Below are 20257 nucleotides of genomic sequence, written 5' to 3'. Positions count from 1 at the left end.
TTCTCTGAGCCATAGATTCAGGAGCTGTGGGGTAGAACAAAGTCTTCTGGGTCAGTCACCTGAATTAGTACATATGTTCCAGTTCCTCAACTCAATTAGTACCTCATATTCCAGTTCTATTTACCTGCTGTCTTAGGGCTTTATTGCTGTGAGCAGACACCATGACCAAAGCAACTCTTATAAGGACAACATTTTATTGGTACTGGCTTCCGGGTTCAGAGGTTCAGACCATTATCAAGATGGGAACATGGCAGCATCCAGGCAGGCATGGTGCAGAAGGAGCTTCGAGTTCTACATCTTCGTCTGAAGGCTGCTAGCAGAATGCTGGCTTTTAGGTAACTGGGATGAGGGCCTAAAAGCTCACACCCACAGTGACAGACCTATTCCAACAGGGCCACACCTTCTAATAGGGCCAGTCCCTAGGCCAAACACAAACAAACCATCACACCTGCAAATTTTATAATTCCATTTTGCTTTTAGCACTGAATATAATTTCCTTGTGGTTATGTACATTTTCATGATCAGTTGAAAGACATTAACATTGTTTCCATTTCCTAGCTTGTAATTAGAGAGACAATGAGCATGACTAAGCAAATAGGCAATAAACATGACTAGTAAGTATCTGTAGTAGAATATGAAGTGTTTGTGTGCACATGCATGTGTGCGTGCATGTACGCGTGTGTGTGAATGCCCCAGTGGGCAAACCAGATACCTTTTATGTCCACCTAATTATTTAAGACAGGGTCTCTCACTGTCTTAAATAATAGAACTTAAATAGAATTTACCAATCCCACAAAACTATCTGGCCAGCAGGCCCCAAGGACCTTCTTTTTTCTGTTTCCCAGGGCTAGGGTTATCAACTTGAATCACCATGGGTAGCTTTTTTCTTTTCTTTTCTTTTCTCTTTTTGGGGGGGAGGGTGGGGAGGGTGGTTCAAGACAGGGTTTCTCTGTATAGCCCAGGCTGTCCTGGAGCTCACCTTTGTAGACCAGGCTGGCCTTGAACTCAGAAATCTGCCTGTCTCTGCCTCCCAAGTGCTGGGATTAAAGGCGTGCGCCCCCACCGCCTGGCCCATGGGTAGCTTTTTATATGGGTGCTGGGGATTTGAATTTAGGTCCTCATGCTTGGGCAGCAAACCCTTAAGCTGAGCTATCTTCCCTGCTCATTTAAAATTTGTATTACTTATGTATAAAGTTAATTGTACAAGGTGATGGTTTCACTGGAAATTGTTTCTTTTAAATGACTTATGTATTTTATATGTATGAGTGTTTTGTCTGTGTGAATGTACACCAGAAGAGGGCACTGGATCCCATGTAACTATAGTCATAGACAGTTGTGAGCTGCATTATGGGTGCTACGAATTGAACTAAGGACCTCTAGAAGAGCAACCAGTGCTCTTAACCACAGAGCTATCTCTCTAACCACAGAAATTATTTCTTGATGTTGTATATTTGTAGAGAGACACTCTAGTAGGGCTTTCCTACAGATTTCCAGTAACTTAATTTCTGTTTAATCATATCCTTCTTAGGAAGAAATAAAATGAAGTAAGCTTAGAAAAAAAGCAACAATGTGTCGTTCTTTGGGAATAGTGGAAGATTTTCTCATTTGCATTCACTGGTCTTTGAAAATAGTTTTGTAGGGCTGGAGAGATGGCTCAGCAGTTAAGAGCACTAACTGCTCTTCCAAAGGTCCTGAGTTCAAATCCCAGCAACCATATGGTGGCTCACAACCATCGGTAATGAGATCTGATGCCCTCTTCTGATGTGTCTGAAGACAACTACAGTGTACATATAATAATAAATAAATCTTTAAAAAAAAAAAAGAAAATAGTTTTGTCACGAGATGGTTTTATTTAAAATACCACTTCATCCAAATCTACTACTCTACTCACAAACAAGCCAATTTGGGTTTATGCATAGTATTACTTCTCCTAAGCATGAGTATTTGAAGTTACCCACAGTTGGCTACTGGTAATCAGGAAAATCTGAAGAAAGTCATTGAGACATAATGATAGCCATAAGAAACCTTGGACTTAGCACCATCAAGATTTATAGCATGAGCTGGTACATTTCCCACAATTACCATTTATAGTTAACCAGGGCAAGTGACTTGGCCCCTATGTCTTTTCTTCTTTTTTTGTAAAGTGAGGCGCCATGACCTTGGTTGTCTGCCTTAGCAGCACCACAGTGAGCCATACCTGGTATTGGTACTTGGAAGAAGTTCTCTCCCTTAGTGACTTAAGGCCAATATGGTTTGGCTTGTTCAACACTATTAAGCAGTACCTTGAAAACCACTTGTATATTATGTCGAGTCTTAGAATATTGGAATCATGAACCATTCTGTAAAAGGGACCAAATGAAGAAATTGGGTGAAGAGAATGGTGACTGACAAAAAGCAGAACAAAAATCCAGCCAGTTCAGCATGTCAAGTGATGTGAGGATGGCAGCAGTGTTGAGTATTCCCACCTTGCAGAAACACCCAGCTTAGTCAAATTTGGGAGATAACCTGTGCTAAGACACTAGATTCGGGATCAGTTTATTGTACACCAGGGTTCTGTGTATGTTAGATAGTCCTGAAAGAATGTAACTAAGTTGATTGCTCAGAGCCAGATATAGTCAGTAAGTAATCTCTCTGATTACTTACTAACTTGACATTTAAGGTTCTAAAATACATTGGCTAATGTGATATAAATGTGTTTTCATCAATTCTCCAAGGGATAAAATGAATAAATAAAACAGCTGAGAAGAAAGCACAGACCTGTCTGGTCTGTCTATGTCTGGGAACTTCATTTTGCCTTTATGACCAATCCACTTGGAATAGCCTAGCTTGGAGCTAGGGTGATAACTTATGGGGACCCCAGTTTAATTCCCAGCACTCATGTAATAGCTGAAGGCTTCCATGCACATGTAACCCTAATGCTGGGGTGAGGGAAAAAGAAGGACCCCTTGGGCTTGCTGGCCAGTCAATCACCCAAATTGATGAGCTCTAAATTCAGTGAGTGATCCTTTCTCAAAAGCTAATGTGGAGAGTGGTTGAGGAAGACATTGAGCTTAGACCTTTGGCATCTACATGCCTACACATGTACACATACATGCATGCACACATTGACACACTTAACACATACATACAGGGGCACACAAAGAATAGGTTAGCTGTGCTGCTGTCATAGACAATCCTAAAATTTTAAGCAATTTTAAACCATAAAGGTTTGTTTCTTGATGATGTCTATCTTGAGAGTAAAAGTGGTTTAATGGTACAGAGTGATACATCCTAAATACCTTCATTATATCTTGGGTGTTGTCAGTCTACTAAAGGGAAAAGAAATATTAAAGATTAATCTTTAAAAAAATTGCAGGTGTGTGTGGGGAATGTGCCAATGCATCACATATATATGTCTAAAATTTAAAGAGTCAGGTAGTGTAATTTCTATGCCAGGAAGAAAGAAAGAAAACCTTTAAAAATATTTTTAGGATTTGTTTTAGTAATTTGTGTGTATATGTGAATGTTCAAACATGCATGTGGGTACCCACAAGACTAGAAGAGAGTATCAGATCTCTTAGAGCTGAAGTTATAGGTGGTGATGCATCTTTACATCGCAACTTGGAACTGAACTGAAGTCCTCTGGAAGAACAGCAAGTGTTTGTAACCACTGAGCCACTTCTCCAATCCCCTAAAACATTCCAAACCAACATTAACAAGCATGAGCAAGGACTGGCAAGATGGCTCAGCGGGTAAGAGCATTGACTGCTCTACCGAAGGTCCTGAGTTCAAATCCCAGCAACCACATGGTGGCTCACAGCCACCTGTAATGAGATCTGACGCCCTCTTCTGGTATGTCTGAAGACAGCTACAGTGTACTTAATCATAATAATGAATAAATCTTAAAAAAAAAAAAAAAACAAGCATGAGCAAATACCAAGCCCTAGGCTTACTGCACATAAGACTAGATTTTGTGACCATCTTACATATATGATACATTTGACATACCTTGACATATGATCTTCTTCTTAAGCCTCTTTCACCCTGGTGCTGAAACTTGTCAGGGTGAAGTTTAATGAATACCCTCTGCAAAGCAATGTGCCAATGTACACGTGTATGTATTTACTCCTATCCTTCAGACTTCACGGTGGCTACTGCATAGACTCCTAGAACTGAGTGATATAATGCGACAGAAACAGAAGAAAAGGGGAGAAGGCAACAGAGCTAGAACTTGTGACTAAAGCCATTATATAACATTTTGAATTCATAATGAGACAGTTCTATGCTGTCCTAGGTCTCAACTTAAGTCTGAAAGTCAGCATGGTAAGACCACTATTGAGTCATAGTAAAACTCAACAGTAACTACATTTTCTGTTCTTAGTTTTATGTTTTAGACCCCACCTATTGGGGTTGAAATCTTGAAACTACAGTCTATACAGTCTTTCTGCTTGCTCCACTTTTAATACTATATAAAAATTCTAAATATATCTTAGGTTTAATATATTTGTTTTGTTTTGTTTTAGATAAGATCTTGCAGAATGATGCCAGATTCACTATGTAGACAACTGCAGCCTTGAACTTGCAAGGATCCTCCTGCCTCAGACTACTGAATTCTTGAATCCTGTATTGCCATTTACTTGTGCCTTAAAGTTAATATTTTTAAAGCATATCCAACCTAACTTTCTACTAAAATTGTTTGATACGAATTTTTTTAGGTGGGGAAAGTGAAGCCTAGAGGCTTAAATTTATCTGGGATTGGTTGTGCAGCATATGATCCTAGAAATAAGGAAGCCTGAATTTGAGACTGGATGTCTCAATTCTAGTTAAAAACAAAACAAAACAAAACAAAACAAAAAACTGGACTCTACCCAGTTTCAATGCCCTTGGATAATTTATTGAGCTTTTCTGAGGCTCAGCTTCCTTCTCTCTTCAATACTGATAGCACCAGTAATTACACTGATGATTTAGAATTAAATGAGAATATAGCCTCCTTCTGAACCCAAAGATTGCACACCTATAGATTAGTCTACCACAGATCAAGAACGGGTATATCTGTATTGACTATAGATGTTCGTTATACCTGTGTTATCTCTAAAATTATGCAGTGTAACAATTATTTATGTGGTGCTTACTTTATATTCTGTATTAAAAGTAATCTAGAGGTGATTTAAAGAATGCAAGAAAGTGTGTAGATTATATTAAAACACCGCACCATTTGACATAAGGAATTTGAGCATCAAGTGTATCCTCTAGCGTCCTAGAATCCCCTCCATCCATTTCGAGATGCTGTTTGCCTGAAAATCATTTACTACATTACCTGTCTCCAAGCAAAGGCTCCATTTATACCTCAAAAATTCTTTCTATAACAGAGCATTGAATAACACCATCCCCTAATTTCGCACTACTTTTGTCATTGTGTCAGGAAGAATGTTTCTTGTAAGGAGGAGCACAAAAACTTCAGCCTAATGGGTGGAGTCAATTCAGATAGGAAAAACTAAACAACTGCCTTCCACTGGCCGTCAGCGCAACGCAGCGCCCCGCCCTCCCTGCCCCGCCCCGCCCTCCCTGCCCCGCCCTGCCCCGCCCTGCCCCTTCCGAGAGTTTGCAGGACGCCTGCGCGTGAGCCCGGCGTGCCCTCTAGGACTTACCCAGAAGGCAGCTCTTCACTCTTAGGACAAAATGGCTGGCAGACCTGCTGGTAAGTGACCTAGTCCTCCTCTGTGGGTATCTTGGAGCGGTTGTATTTTCTCACGAACTTGCCCTCCTTTTGCTTTAGCTAAATAATTATTTTGCGATAAGAGACATGGCGGCCCAGCAGCTCAAAGGACAGGTTTCGCTGAGCCAGGCCGGGCCTGTCTGAGGGTTAGAACAGGGACCTCTGCCGGAAGGAGCCCACCGTGGCTGACAGCGGGTTCGACCTCCTTCCCCTCCGCCTTGGGGCAGCTTAAGGAGGTGAGGAGGTCAGCAGGAGACTGCCAGTGCGAGTGGGGAGCATTTGGAATCAGACGCAGGCCTTTTCAGTGACAGTGATCGGGGCACCTGAGCCCGCATGCCGTCCCAGGAGCTAGTCAGAAGAATTAAAGGGAGGTAAGATAGGTTTATAGTGAGGTTTCAGGTTAACCTTGGCATCTCTGGACCGGGAGCTGGAGCTGCAGAGCTGTAAGGACTTTTGTTTAATGTAAGCACTAGAACAAATTTGTCATGGGATAGAATGCCAGAATGTTTTCACATCAAATATTACTCACCCTTCCCCTCCTATTTTTTTAAATCTAATCTTTGCCCTCTGATAGTATAAATTGGAATAGTCTTTAAAAACACTACTGATACTCTTCTCACAGTCCCTGGAAATTCTGAAGGCATTAATTTTACCCATTTGATACAATTTTAAGAAACCTTAACAAATTTAAAGCATTCTGTTTCATTGAGTTTAATACTTACATAAGCCTGCTTCCTTTTCTGCCACAGGCTTTTGATCTAGCTAATGTGGTAAGGGCAAACAAAGTAGTGCCTGACACACTTGTTAAGTGAATATTAGTTGATATCATAATCACTGCTATATTTACAATTTAGTTCTTTTTTTTTTTTTTAGACCATGAATTTTCTTCCTGTTTTTTTTTTAAAGGTTTATTTATTATTATAATTAAGTACACTGTAGCTGTCTTCAGACACACCAGAAGAGGGCATCAGATCTCATTATGGGTGGTTGTGAGCCACCATGTGGTTGCTGGGATTTGAACTCAGGACCTTCGGAAGAGCAGTCAGTGCTCTTACCCACTGAGCCATCTCACCAGCCAAATATTTGTATTTTTTGAGCCAGGGTGTCGTGTAGCCCAAGTTAGCTGTGTATTGAAGGATGACCTTGAACTTCTGATTCTTTTTCCTCCACCCTAAAGATGCTGGAATTTCAGGAGTGCTTCAGTATGCATGTTTTATGTGGTGCTGGAGTTGGAGCCCAGGGCTTGGTGGCACGTCAGGCAAGCAATGTACCAACTGAGCTCTAGCCCTTGACTATTTTAATTTTCCCTTAGAAACAATTTTATGCATGACTTCTAATTTCTAAGGTTAGAGGAAGCCATGTGTACTAAGGAGTAGGAAGCCAGAAGGAAGTAATTAAGACGGGAGCTTCTTTTTTCTTCTATGGTAAGAAAGTAGCCTGAGACAAAATTTTAAAAGAAATCTTAGGGACTGTGAATATAGCTCAGTTGATAAAAAGTTTGTCTTGGCAATGTAAGCACCAGCCAGATTTCAATTCTCAGAACCCATTTTGTTTGTTGAGCTTCTTTTTTAAATAAAACCTGAGTTCCATTATATGAGACACTGCTGGTTCCAGTATATGAGATACTGCCTCAGTAGCCCTAATCCATGCTTTTAATCCTAGTGCTGAAGACAGGAGACAGGTGGATCTTGGGGCTTACTGGCCTGTTAGTCTAATGTACTTGGCAATTCCAAGCCAGTGAGAGATGCCATTTCAAAAATGAAAAGGATGACTAGGACTTAATGTTGTCCTCTGGCAGTCACACATTCCTTCCCCTATCCCTTACATTTTCAAAAGAAAGGTTAAGCTTGCTCTATCTTCTTTCCTGTACCACATCCTGTCAACATCAGGCACTCTCCTTCTTCCTTGGCCTGTTCTGGGTTACCTGTCTCAGGTTCAGCCTTCTTCCCCAAAGGGTTTTAAGTTGTTTGTTTTGTTTTTGCATAGAGTTTTTTGCATGCTAGGCATGACTCTAAGGCTGAGCTATAGTCTCAGCCCCCATTTTAGTTTTTGTTTGTTTGTTTATACAAGGCTTAGTATTCACAGTCTCAACTTCCTGCATGCTGAGATTATAGGCATGCTGTGTTACGTTAAGAGATTTAAATTTAACATTGTTTCTCCTTATCCATGTTCAAATACTATTATTTCCTTGATGAGCAGTTTGTTGTTTGAGAAAAGGAAAATGGGCTTCTTTTACTAATATATTGATATTTAAATTAGCTGATAGTATAGAAGTCTTTCTAGAAATAATTATAAATTATATTTTAATTATTTAAAATTATAATTTTAAAGATGATCACCAAATAAGACAATGTAGACTAAAAATTTTGGAAACTAGAAGCGTACCACTTAACCTGAACTCATAGCTCCACCTCCTTTGAAAAAAAAAAAAAGGTATTTCCTCGACTACAAAAGACAGAAGTGCTTCGGATCCTTTCCTGTCCCCTGTCCTTCAGTTCTTATGGTAGCAAGGGAGAGGATGTTGGACTTTGAGAGCCCAAAGTGGCAGGAACTATACCTGTGGCTATTAGGCACCTTTAGTTTTGAGTTTACCATTTGTTCCCACAGTGTCATGAGTGAAATGATTATTTACATTGTATACAAAGGGATATTCTTAGGTTTATCAGAGAACTGGTTCTTTGCCAATTGGTCCATTTCTTTGTAAGTATATTGTAACAACTAACATTGTGGTAATTATAGTTTCAGCATCAAGCAAGTGGCTGGATGGTTTTCGAAAGTGGTATTATAATGCTGCAGGATTCAATAAACTGGGTGAGTATCCATTCTATGGTCCTCCTCCTCTTGTTCTTTCTGAATTCAGTGCTTTTAAAGAAATCTTATAATTCAAAAGAGATATTTTGTTTTTGTGTGTATCAGATTTAAAATTAAACTTTTTTAATTTTTTATCTTTGTGATGTTTGAACTTTCTTAGTGTTGCCTGATTTGCCATGAACTTCACATTGTGGTCTAGTAGCTGAATGGAAGCAGCAGCAGATCTTAGGGCTCCTTAGTATAGATTTAAGTTCTTTATGGCCTTTAAAACAATTATCACTTATAGCCAGGCAGTGGTGGCTCACACCTTATTTACCAGCACTTGGGGGACAGAGGCAGGCGGATTTCTGAGTTCAAGGACAGCCAGGTCTACAGAGTGAGTTCCAGGACAGCCAGGGCTATACAGAGAAACCCTATCTCATAAATAAATAAATAAATAATACTCATTTGCGTGTATACCAAGGTGTGCTTGTGGGAGTTAGAGGGAGACTTCTGGGAGCCAGTTCTCCTTTCTTCATGGTATCCAGGGATCAAACTTTGGATTGTACAATAAGTACCTTCACCTGCCTACCTATCTCCCTGGTCCTAGTTATACAATATCTTGATTTTAGATTAGAAGAAGAGATCAGGTCCACATGGTTTCAAGGTCAAGGTACACATTTTAAATGCTTTCTGAACTGGTTCATATGAAATAGAAATTTTCTGATAGTGCTTTTAAAAAGCCTATATATTTCTTCAGGCAATAACTTGGGTTTAAAACTCATTTGGTTTCCATCTTTCCTAGTAATTTGGTGCTTTTTCAGTCAAATCTTGAGTTTTAAGACATATATTTTGTTCATTAGAAAAGAAAAATTCTGTGTGGAGAAGATGGCTCAGTGACTTAACAGGTCTAATGACCTGAGTTCAGAACCCACATAAAAGCTGACACAGCACAAGCAGCTGTAATCCCATTGTCCTTCTCTGGGAAGGTAGGAGCAGAGACAGGAATCTCTAGACACTGGTTGGTTAGCTTATGCAGCAACACAGAGACGATCTCAAACAAGGTGAAAACTCAAGGACTGATACCTCAGGTTTACCCTGTGGCCTCCACGTGTATGTGGAGATACATGTGTATACATGTACACACACACATACATGAAAAGTTCATATCAGATATGGTAAGCTATGTAATTTTAGTATTGGAGAGACAGAGGCAAGAAGATGGTCATTTCAAGGCAAATGAGTCTAAGGCTGAGTGGGAAAAAACAAATGATGCCTATGAGTTCAAGGCTAGCAAGGGCTACAAAGTGAGGCTGTCTCAAAAATGCAAAACAAACATCACTTTTTTTGAGATTGTTCTTTAATCTGGTTCTTCTACTCCTATTGCAGGGTTAATGCGAGATGATACAATACAAGAAACTGAAGATGTAAAAGAAGCCATAAGAAGGCTTCCTGAGAACCTTTATAATGACAGAATGTTTCGAATTAAGAGAGCCCTGGACCTGACTATGAGGCATCAGATCTTGCCTAAGGAACAATGGACAAAATATGAGGAGGTAGAACAAGTTTGTGTCTAGCAGAGTTGGTCACTCAAGATGCAGTATCAGAAACAGGAGGAGCACGTTTGATTGTTCAGGCTTTTATGTTCATGTTCTCCAAGTCATGCCACATATGTAGCATTTCAGCAGCCAAGTGAAACTAGTAGAAAGCTGTTGGCTCTCTTTTAAATAACAACAAGGTGAGACTTGGAGATGAAGTAACTTCTGACTAGAATTCAGATTTTCTGCCTCATGCTTTCCCTCTACTCTGGTTCCTGCTCTATGAAGAGTTTTAGTTATACGAAGCCTATTGAGTGAATTTTGTAGCTCTGAGCATGGACATCTGTCCTCAAAAGTCATCAAAACCAAGCAAGCCTATAGGCATTGTTGCACCTTCTCCTGACCTGCTCACTGCATGATCTTTCTAAGGTTTTATATTTAAAAAGCACATATTTCCTAGAGATTCAGATTATATTTTCTTAGGTTACAAGCGAAAAGTAATTCATTGCAATGAACTTCATTGTTGGTTTATGGCCTATTGTTTTCTTCTTCATTCTTTAGGACAAATTCTACCTTGAACCCTATCTGAAAGAGGTTATTCGGGAAAGAAAGGAGAGAGAAGAGTGGGCGAAGAAGTGATCTTGTAGTTAAGATCTTGGGTGTGCTTGGTCTCGCCATATTTTTACAAAGTTATTTCAACCTGAATCACAATTTAAGAATTACTTGCTCTACCTATGTCTCAGTTTAAATAAATGTCTATTGTAACCATTGTTGGATTATTTGAATTCAGTTCAAACTCCTACTCTCATAATTATTGTTATCATTTTTCTGACAGAATTTTTTCAAGACTTCTAAAATATTTTTAGTTGCTGCTTAACTGGAGATGAAAGGGGCTGCTTTAGTCATCTCTTCATTGGCTAGGTAACTAGCCAGTTTACTGAAAGATACAGCATTTTATACAAGCTGAATAGTAAGCTTTAGATTCCCTTGCTGGGCTCCTAGGAAGTCATAGCAAGGCCTGTACAGGTGTGAGATGAGGGATCAGGCAACCAGCACTGAATAGTTGGGCCACTATCTTTCAAAGTGACTGATGGAAAGAAGGGAAAGTTTACCCCAGGTTAATTACAGGGCTTGGGACACAGCCTTTCGGACCATTGCTTTCTGCCTAGATTTATTTTGCACCTGCCATTTAGAAAAAAGTCTGTATTATAGACTTTTTTTTTATATAAGCCCAATATGGGCTTACATAACTTACCTGTGTATGTACAGGTGCGCATGCCCCTGTGCTAATCAGTAATAAATAAGTAAATAAATAACAAGTCAGGCATCAGGAAAACAACAGAGAAGAGCACAAAGGCAAATTATGCTTATGTGTTCCTTTAAGAACTTGGGGCTCAGGGAATCTTGTGGGAAAATTGGGGGAAGGCTCGAGGGACCCAAGGATGGACCCTCCTCAGGAAGACCAACAGAATGGACTAACCTGGCTCCCAGAGACTGAACCACCAACCAAAGAGTGAGCATGGGATGGATCTGGGCTACCTGCTCATGTATAGCAGATGTGCAACTTGGTCTTAATTAGGGTCCCCCAACAACTGGAGCAGGGACTGTCTCCGAACCTGTAGCCTGCCTGTGGATCCTGTTCCCCTGGATGGGTCAACTTGTCTGGCCTTGGTGCAAGAGGGTGTCCCTGGTCCTGAAGTGATTTGATGTGCCAGGGTGAGGTAGTGCTGGGGAGAAGGAGCTCCCCCCTTCTCTTTGAGGCAGGGGCTGGGGAGGAAACTAGGGGTGCTGATATTGGGAAATGGAATGAATAAATAACAAAAAAGTAGGTACTGAGCTAGGCATAGTAGTTCATTCCTAGCACTCAGGCCAGCTGACCTGGTCAGCTATATAAGCTCCTGTACACCAGAGCCAGGTTCCAAGACACTGTCTTGGAAACACCAAAAAGGAAAACAACAACAAAAAACAACTAGGTACTAAACAACAAAGAGAACATAGATTAATTTAAAGGTACAAATTCTGGCCGTGAATTGTGAGGTTCTTTTGTGGCGATAGCTGGAATTTCAATGGGCACAGCAGGAGAGGGAATACCTGCTTTGTACATATAGCAGGAGTTTTGATCAAGACCTGTAGAAACAAGATGGAAGGAAAGGAACAGCGTTTTCTATTATAGTAAAAACTCATAAAAATAATAAAAAAATACAGATGCATATATGCATTCCTTTGACAAAGACAAGTTAGCCTTTAAAGCAAGATCCTATCAGGGTTTTTTGTTGTTGTTTGAGACTGGGGTTTCTCTGTGTAGCCCTGGCCGTCCTGAACTCACTTTGTAGACCAGGCTGGCTTTAAACTCACAGAGATCCACTTGCCTCTGCCTACAGAGTGCTAGAATTAAAGCTGTGCACCTAGCACATGCCTAGCTCCTAACAGGTATTTTAAAGTCAGATGTGGTCATCATGGTGACTTATGCTTGTAATAGATCCTAGCACATGAGAAATGGATGGCTGAACCTGAGATTAGCCTAGGTTTGCACAGTAAGACTGTTGGAGAAAAAAAGAATATCTTAAAAGTAGTGTTGGGATATTGAAAAGCTAATTTATTATTGATTAAATTTCTAGGAAAAAAGCTTTCCTTAGATCTTTAATCATATTTTGAAACCCATCCTGGGAGTTATTCTTGTTAGTTCTCTAATGAGTTAGAGCCTTTCTACAAATGTTTTTCTTGTAGTAAAAGTAGTTCTTTAACGTCCTTAACATTTAAGCTATTAAAGCAAGACTAAAGACAATACCAAGAGATGAACGTCAACAGATGAGGTTTTGACTTATTAGGAGCAAGGGGTTCCAGGTTGGCTCTTCTATAGTTAAAAATGTGGTATAATGGGCTGGAGAGATGGCTCAAAGGTTAAGAGCACTGACAGCTCTTCCAGAGGTCCTGAGTTCAGTTCCCAGTGGCTCACAAGCATCTGTAATGGGATGTGATGTCCTCTTCTGGTATGTCTGAAAACAGTGACACTGTACTCACATAAAATAAATAAATCGTTTAAAAACTGTGGTATAACAATGAGGAAAGATTTCATCTGCAATCTAAGCTACTAATGTGCATCACTTGCCCACTAAATTCTAAATGATAAACAAGTACAATTTTTCTGAAAACCATAGTATGTACTTACTGTTCTTTGGGTTTTTGTTTCGAGTTTGGTTTTACTTTAAGACAGGGTCTTCTTATGTTGTTCTGGTTGGCCAGCAACTCACTATGTTGACCAGGCTGGCTCACATAGATTGTCCTCCTGATGCTTCCCAAATGCTCAGATTAAAGCCATGTACCACCAAAACTGTCTTAATGTTTCCAGTGCTATGAATTATTCCGTTCTGTTCAATGAGAAGAATAAGCAGGACCAGGATTTAGGTCACTGGCAGACCAGGGAGATAGAAGGAACTTGTGAACAGATCAGTACAATCCTGTCACTGACAAAGAGAATCTTTGTTTTATCACGAGCTGTCCTGTCTATAAGTTACTGGGAAATCTGACACAGCTGAAACCAGTGGCCACTTCAAGCTTATTCTGGGTTGGAATCACAGCCTCAATCCTTACCATTCCTCCTTAATCATACGGAAAAAACTTCTGCCCATCAGTTAGCTGTTAAAGCTACTTTTAGAACCTATGTTATAGCATGATTACAAATGTACTCTCTGTATTATAGGTCAAGACTTTCCAGCACAGAACTATTTGGTGAAACACCAATAAAAACTCATCCAAAGTCCAAAATCCTATTACCATAATAAACTTTCCAAAGTCATAAGCCTGGTGCCTTTTTAAAATAAAAGTATGTTAGGTAGCTTTGAAAATAACTATGCTTGGAATTAAAAGGCTTAAGTGAACATAAAAGGTTTCATGCAGATCTTTGTCAGCATGGTGGATGAACAGCGGAGTGGTTCACACTTTGTGCAGGATGTCCTTTAAAGCCCAGCATCAGAAGGGATTTTGCAAAGATGAATCAGACAGCCCTTTTAGAGCAGAGCAGTATGCACTGTATGTGGGATGTCTTTTAGAGCCTTGCCTCCCTGGGGGAGAATTACTCATTTTGTACTTTCATCAACTCCCTCTCTATCTTTTAGAATGACAACACCTTGCTAGTTTATGGCTATCAGTAGTATTTACTGCTAAGCTATACATTGACCTAATAAATCTAATACATGCTGTTATTTAGTTTGAGTATTTTATTACTTCAATCATGTCTGACCATATTTCCTTTATATGATTGCTCACCTTTTAATCATACCAAATGAAACACTTAATAAAGTATATATATGTTAAAATACAAATGTTTTCATTGGGTTGCTATAATTTATTAAACAAATGATTATATGTTAAACTTTGATTATATATCTTTGTTTTGTTTTGCTTTGTTTTTTTGGTTTTTCAAGACAGGGTTTCTCTGTATAGCCCTGGCTGTCCTGGAGCTCACTCTGTAGACCAGGCTGGCCTCGAACTCAGAAATCCGCCTGCCTCTGCCTCCCAAGTGCTAGGATTAAAGGCGTGCGCCACCACCGCCCGGCTTTGATTATATATCTTGGGCCTATGAGGTAACTCAGTAGGTAAAGGTGATTGCCACCAAGTATGACCCAAGGTCAATCTCTAGAATCCATATGGTGAAAGGAGAGAATTGACCTCACAAGTTGTCCTCAAACCTCCAACTTCACCCCTGTTCATGCTCACACTTTCACACACACACACACACACACACACACACATACACACACATTAATAAGTGTAATAATATAGAAATACTGGTTTTTTAAAAATCCATAGCATTTTAGAATCTAAGATCTCAGATATATTGATGTACATAAATTTTGCTATGAAATTTGCTTGTCTATGTTAGTAATTGAGCATGAAGAGCTGAAGCATTACTAAGTAGCTGCATTTTAGCCTATATACAGAAAGCCTGTTGATATTTGAGTGCTTTGTGACAAACTAAGTAATTTCAAATTCTGACTAAATCTCCTATACTAAAAAGAATGTACTGTTTACTTTGTATTTAATATTTTTGCTTGTTTTTGCTTAAAGACAGATTTGTAATTGTAATGAAACTCTCTGTGAAACTTCTAATTATTACCTAAGTAAAATAATATGTGGTTAATATATATTTTCAATTGTATATGCTTGCAAATTTTCAATTTGAACCAGAAGGAATAAGACCTTCTTTTTGGATAGTCAGCTTGTAGTTTCTTTGTGTTTATATTTTCCTGGTCACTAAGCTGGAAACAGATATGAGGTCAGGTATTTGACAAGGCTGACCTTTACAGTTACAGTTCTTTAGCTACAAAATGAAGGGATTTTGCTATAGAGTTGTTATAACTCATTTCAGCACCTTTGGGGGACTTTGATCTAGTCTTCATACCTTATTGTGAAAATGAACTCATACCGATGTGTTGTGGAATTGGTCTAACGTTTGTCTTATGTTACTGGGTTCCCAAAATTGCACAAGAATCACACATTTAAGACACTGAGGGTCCCTGTCCCAAGTTGGTCATGATTGGTAAATAAAGTTGCCAGCAGCCTACTGCTGGGCATATCTATAATTCTAGCACTCAGGAGATCACCATGAGTTCTAGGCCAAGCTGGCCATCACAAAAACAAAGAAAAATAAGGCAGCACCTCTGTAGGCTCTGACTTCCTTTCTCACCACGTGCTGTCGCCCAGTCTGTAAGCACTCTATGTCTCTTTTTGTTCATCCACATTTGCTCTTGACACAGTAAGTAGAGCCTCATTAAAGACTAAACACATGAGGCCACTCAATCTTGGACATCTGTACTCTTAATGTGTATACAAGTACACAGCTCAAGGGGTTGTGATAGTGACAAAAGATTAACACATGAAACAACTGTCTTAGAGTTTTACTGCTGTGAACAGGCACCATGACCAAAGCAACTCTTATAAGGACAACATTTAATTGGGACTGGCTTACAGGTTCAGAGATTCAGTCCTTTATCTTCAAAGCAGGAGCATGTCAGCATCCAGGCAGGCATGGTGCAGGCAGAGATGAGAATTCTACATCTTTATCAAGCTACTATGAGGAGACTGAGTTCCAGACAGTTAGGATGAGAGTCTTAAGCCCATGCCCACAGTGACACACTTACTCCAACAAGGCCACACCTCTGAATAGTGCCACTCCCTTGGCCAAGCATATACAAATCATCACATTCCATTCCCTGGCCCCTGTAGGCTTGTTCAAACACATGAATCTATGGGGACCATATCTAGCCATAGCATAATAAAAAAAAAAAAAACATTTAATTCAACTTCAAAAGTCTCTATAGTCTATAGCAGTCTCAACAATGTTAAAAGTCCAAAGTTCAAAGTCTCCTTTGAGATCCATCCAGTCACTTAACTATAATCCCCAATCAAGACAAGAAACTAGCTAGATAATCTCTAAACTCTGTATCTCCATGTCTGACGTCAAAGAGATTTTCAAATCTCCAACTCCATTTTCATCTTTGTTGACTACAACAAACTTATTTTTCTGGGCTGGTTCCACTCCCTGTTAGCAGCATTCCTCAGCAGATAACCCATGGTTCTAACATCAGGAAAATCTTGGGTCACAAAGGCAACTTCAATGTTACTGCTTCTGGTTTCAATGTCAGGAATACAGCCATGGTCTTCTGGGCTTCTTCAAAGGCTTGCATCCCTTCTCCAGCTCTGCCCTCTGTAGAACTCTATGCTCAGGTTGACCTAGTCCACTGCCACTGCTGTTCTTAGGTGATCATGCCATGGTACTGACGTCTCCAATACACTGGAGTGTTTGCCTGCAACGAGGCTTCACCAATAGCCTCTCATAGGCTTTGTTCATGGTGCCAAGTTTTAAAACCTTTGCAAGACCCCTCCAGTTCTGTGCTGTCAACTACACCTGAGGCTGCATCTTCACCCATGGCCTTCCCAGCAGAGATAACATTTTTTTTTAAAAGATTTATTTATTTATTATATGTAAGTACACTGTAGCTGTCTTCAGACGCACCAGAAGAGGGCGTCAGATCTCATTATGGGTGGTTGTGAGCCATCATGTGGTTGCTGGGATTTGAACTCATGACCTTCCGAAGAGCAGTCAGTGCTCTTCCCCACTGAGCCATCTCACCAGCCCCACCCATGGCCTTCCATGGTCTCTCACAGTACCAAGCCTCAGCTCCTCTTCATGACCCCAAATCCAGCTGCAGGACAAGGTACAACCTTGGCTATCTCTGGAACACAGCTTCTTTGTGCACTCAGAAAACACTTCCCAGAATATTTCACCTCAGTGATACTGGTCTTGAAGTAATAAAGTGAAGAACAGAGTTCTGGAGATGTAGAAATAAAGTTTCACAGTAGAATAAGAGAGCCATATTCCAGTTCCTGAAAGCAGCAGCTTCAGCCATTTAGCTAAGTGTTTTCTGAGAAGCACTAAGAAGATAGCCAAGGATATTCTGTAAAAACAAAGTTCTGGTGGTCAGAATGTTGAGACAGAATGACCAAGTCATTCTGACTAAGCTAATTAAGGCCAAAACAAAAATAACTGGTGGTCGCAATGACATTAAGGTCCACAAAAACAAGATTAGTAATTCTCGAAAGAACCCCCCTACTTCTCCCTGTGGTGAATTTCGAAAAAGACCACAAACTGATACCTTGACCTTACTGCCACCAATCTCCCTATCACCTAGTTACTCAGCCCTTTCCCAGAGACTTTTCAAGAACAGGTGCAGAGCTGGAGAGGGAAGTTGGCTGGCTAAACCAAGAACAGCCCCCTGAGCAAGGCAACCAATGCCTGATGAGATCCTTTGTCCTGTGTTCCACCAACCAGAATAAACCAGCTAGCCTTGTTGCAGAAATCTGCCCTCTGTAAAGTATAAAAGATGTGTGCTTTCTGAGTTCGAGGTTGACCCCCCCCCCATGAGGGTGGACAACCCCACATACGTGGATCAATAAACCTCATGTTATTGCAACGATCTATTGTCAATCTGTGTTTTTCTGAGCTGAGCCAAGTTTACTACAGTCTCTTCTTAATCACTGCTAATTTCTTAATTCTAGCTAACCAGCATCAATTGTCCCAGTAGTTCCTTCTATTTTTCGCTCAAAAATCAGAACCACATGGCCAAAGCCACAGAGTTCTGCTGCTTGTAAGAGCTAGAACATAGCCCCCTTGTTCTATTACATTATCACTATCATGCTGTTTCCCAACTCCTTCACTGCCAAAGCTTGCCTGTCCTGGATCTTGGTTATAAATTGACTTTGAACTCAGAGATCAGCATGCCTGTTTCCTGGGACTAATGTTTTGTACCACCAAGCCTGGACTTAAGGTTTTCTTCACCTAAAACTTGCTCTGGAAGGTTGTCATAAGTGTCTTCACACAAGGCCAGTTGTCATCAGTATGTTCACACATGGCAGATTGTCATCAGTGTATCCACACATGGCAGGTTATAATCAGTGTTATCACACATGGCAACTTTTAGTCAGTGTGTTCACACATTGCAGATTGTCAACAATGTGTTCACACAAGGCAGGTGTCATCATGAGTTCACACATGGTAGGTTGTCTTCAGTTTGGTCCACATGTCTCAGTCATCAGTGTAATCACACATGGCAGACTGTAATCAGTGTGTTCACCCATGGCAGGTTTTCATCACTGTGTTCACACATGATATGTTGTCATCAGTGTCTTCACATAGGGCTGGTTGTCATCAGTGTGTTCACACATGGGAAGTTGTCATTAGTTTGGAATACTTGCCAGGTGGTCATCCCTGTGATCCCACATGGCACATTAGAATCAGATTTTTCACAAAAGGCAGGTTGTCATCAGTGTGTTCACACATGATATATGTCTTCTGTGTGTTCACACATGGCAGGTTGTTGCCAGTATGATGCACATGGCAAGTTTTAATCAGTGTGTTCACACATGGCAGGTTGTCATAAGTTTGTGTACACATGAGAGGTTGCCATCAGTTTGGGACACTTGGCAGGAAGTCATAAATGTGTGCCCACAGGGCAGTTTGTTATCAGTGTGTTCCCACATGGCAGGTTGCCTTTAGTGTGATAAACATGGCATGTTGTCATCAGTGTGTTCATACATGGCATGTTATTGTCAGTGTGGCATACATGTCAGGTAGTAATTAGTATGTTCACACATGACAGGTTGTCATCAGTGTGGCACAAATGAGAGCTTGTCATCGGTGTGCTCACACATGGCATGTTGTCAACATTGTGCAATACGTGGTAGTTTATCATCAGTGTGATCACACATGGCAGGTTGTCATCAATGTGTTCAATGGCAGGTTGTCATCAATGTGTTCACCCATGGCCAGTTGTCATCAGTTTTTTCACACATGGAATGAAGTGATCAGAGAGTTCACACATGGCAAATTGTCATTAGTGTGGCACACATGGCAGGTTGTCATTAGTGTGTTCATGCATGACATGTTGTCCTCAGTGTGACATGCATGTTAGGTTGTCATTAGTGTCTTCACAAATGGTATGTTATCATCAGAGAGTTCACACTTTGCAAGTTGTTATCAATGTTTTCCCATGTGGCAGGTTGTCATTAGTGTTTTCACACATGGTATGTGACATCTGTGTGTTCACACATGGCATGTTGCCATCAGAGTGTTCACATATGGCATGTTATCATCAGTGTGGAATACATGTCAGGTTGTCGCTAATGTGTTCACATGTGACATGTTGTCATCAGTGTGTTCACATATGGGAGGTTGTCATCAATGTGGCACAATTGAGAGATTGTCATCGGTGTGTTCACACACCACAGGTTGTTGTCATTGTGGCATACATGTCAGGTTGTTATCAATGTGATCATTCATGGCATGTTGTAGATATTGTGAACCACATAGTAAGTTATCATCAGTGTTATCACACGTGGCATGTTGTCATCAATGTGTTCGCCCATGGCCAGTGGTCATCAGTATTTTCACACATGGAATGGAGTCATCAGAGAGTTCACACATGGCAAGTTTAATCAGTGTGTTCAACATGACAAGTTGTCATCAGTGTTTTCACACAGGGCATGTTGTCATCAGTGAGTTCACACTTGGCAGGTTGTCATAAGTGTGTTCACACATTGGAGGTTGTCATCAGTTTGGCACACTTGACAGGTTGTCATCAGTGTGTTCATACATGACAGAAAGTCATCAGTGTGGCACTCATGGCAGGTTACAATCAGTGTTTTCATACATGGCAAGTTTTCTTCAGAGTGTTCA

At 40.4% G+C, this 20257-nt stretch overlaps 1 protein-coding gene and 1 long non-coding RNA gene across 2 annotated transcripts; one reads left to right on the top strand and one right to left on the bottom strand.

Annotated features, from left to right (window-relative positions):
- Positions 1-3313: 3313 nt before the first annotated feature.
- On the bottom strand, positions 3314-6048 carry LOC116082348. The gene is made up of 3 exons (XR_004115259.1): positions 5628-6048; positions 3988-4151; positions 3314-3426 (listed from the first exon to the last, which is right to left on the bottom strand). It is a non-coding gene; the product is annotated as an uncharacterized LOC116082348 (long non-coding RNA).
- On the top strand, positions 5562-10792 carry LOC116082347 (cytochrome b-c1 complex subunit 7). Its single transcript, XM_031359226.1, has 4 exons — positions 5562-5677; positions 8435-8506; positions 9875-10041; positions 10585-10792. The coding sequence occupies exons 1-4, from the start codon at positions 5659-5661 to the stop codon at positions 10660-10662; spliced, it is 336 nt and encodes a 111-aa protein (XP_031215086.1). The 5' UTR covers positions 5562-5658; the 3' UTR covers positions 10663-10792.
- Positions 10793-20257: the final 9465 nt, after the last annotated feature.

Source organism: Mastomys coucha, unplaced genomic scaffold, assembly GCF_008632895.1.
Source record: "Mastomys coucha isolate ucsf_1 unplaced genomic scaffold, UCSF_Mcou_1 pScaffold7, whole genome shotgun sequence".
NCBI classification, from domain to species: domain Eukaryota; kingdom Metazoa; phylum Chordata; class Mammalia; order Rodentia; family Muridae; genus Mastomys; species Mastomys coucha.
This window is presented reverse-complemented; position numbering and strand designations above follow the sequence as displayed.

What these genes read in the sequence shown, in the direction of transcription:
- LOC116082347 (XM_031359226.1), top strand. An exon ending in TGCAGGATTCAATAAACTGG is followed by an intron (nt 8,507 to 9,874) that starts GTGAGTATCCAT and finishes CTCCTATTGCAG; the next exon opens with GGTTAATGCGAGATGATACA. An exon ending in AATGGACAAAATATGAGGAG is followed by an intron (nt 10,042 to 10,584) that starts GTAGAACAAGTT and finishes TTCATTCTTTAG; the next exon opens with GACAAATTCTACCTTGAACC.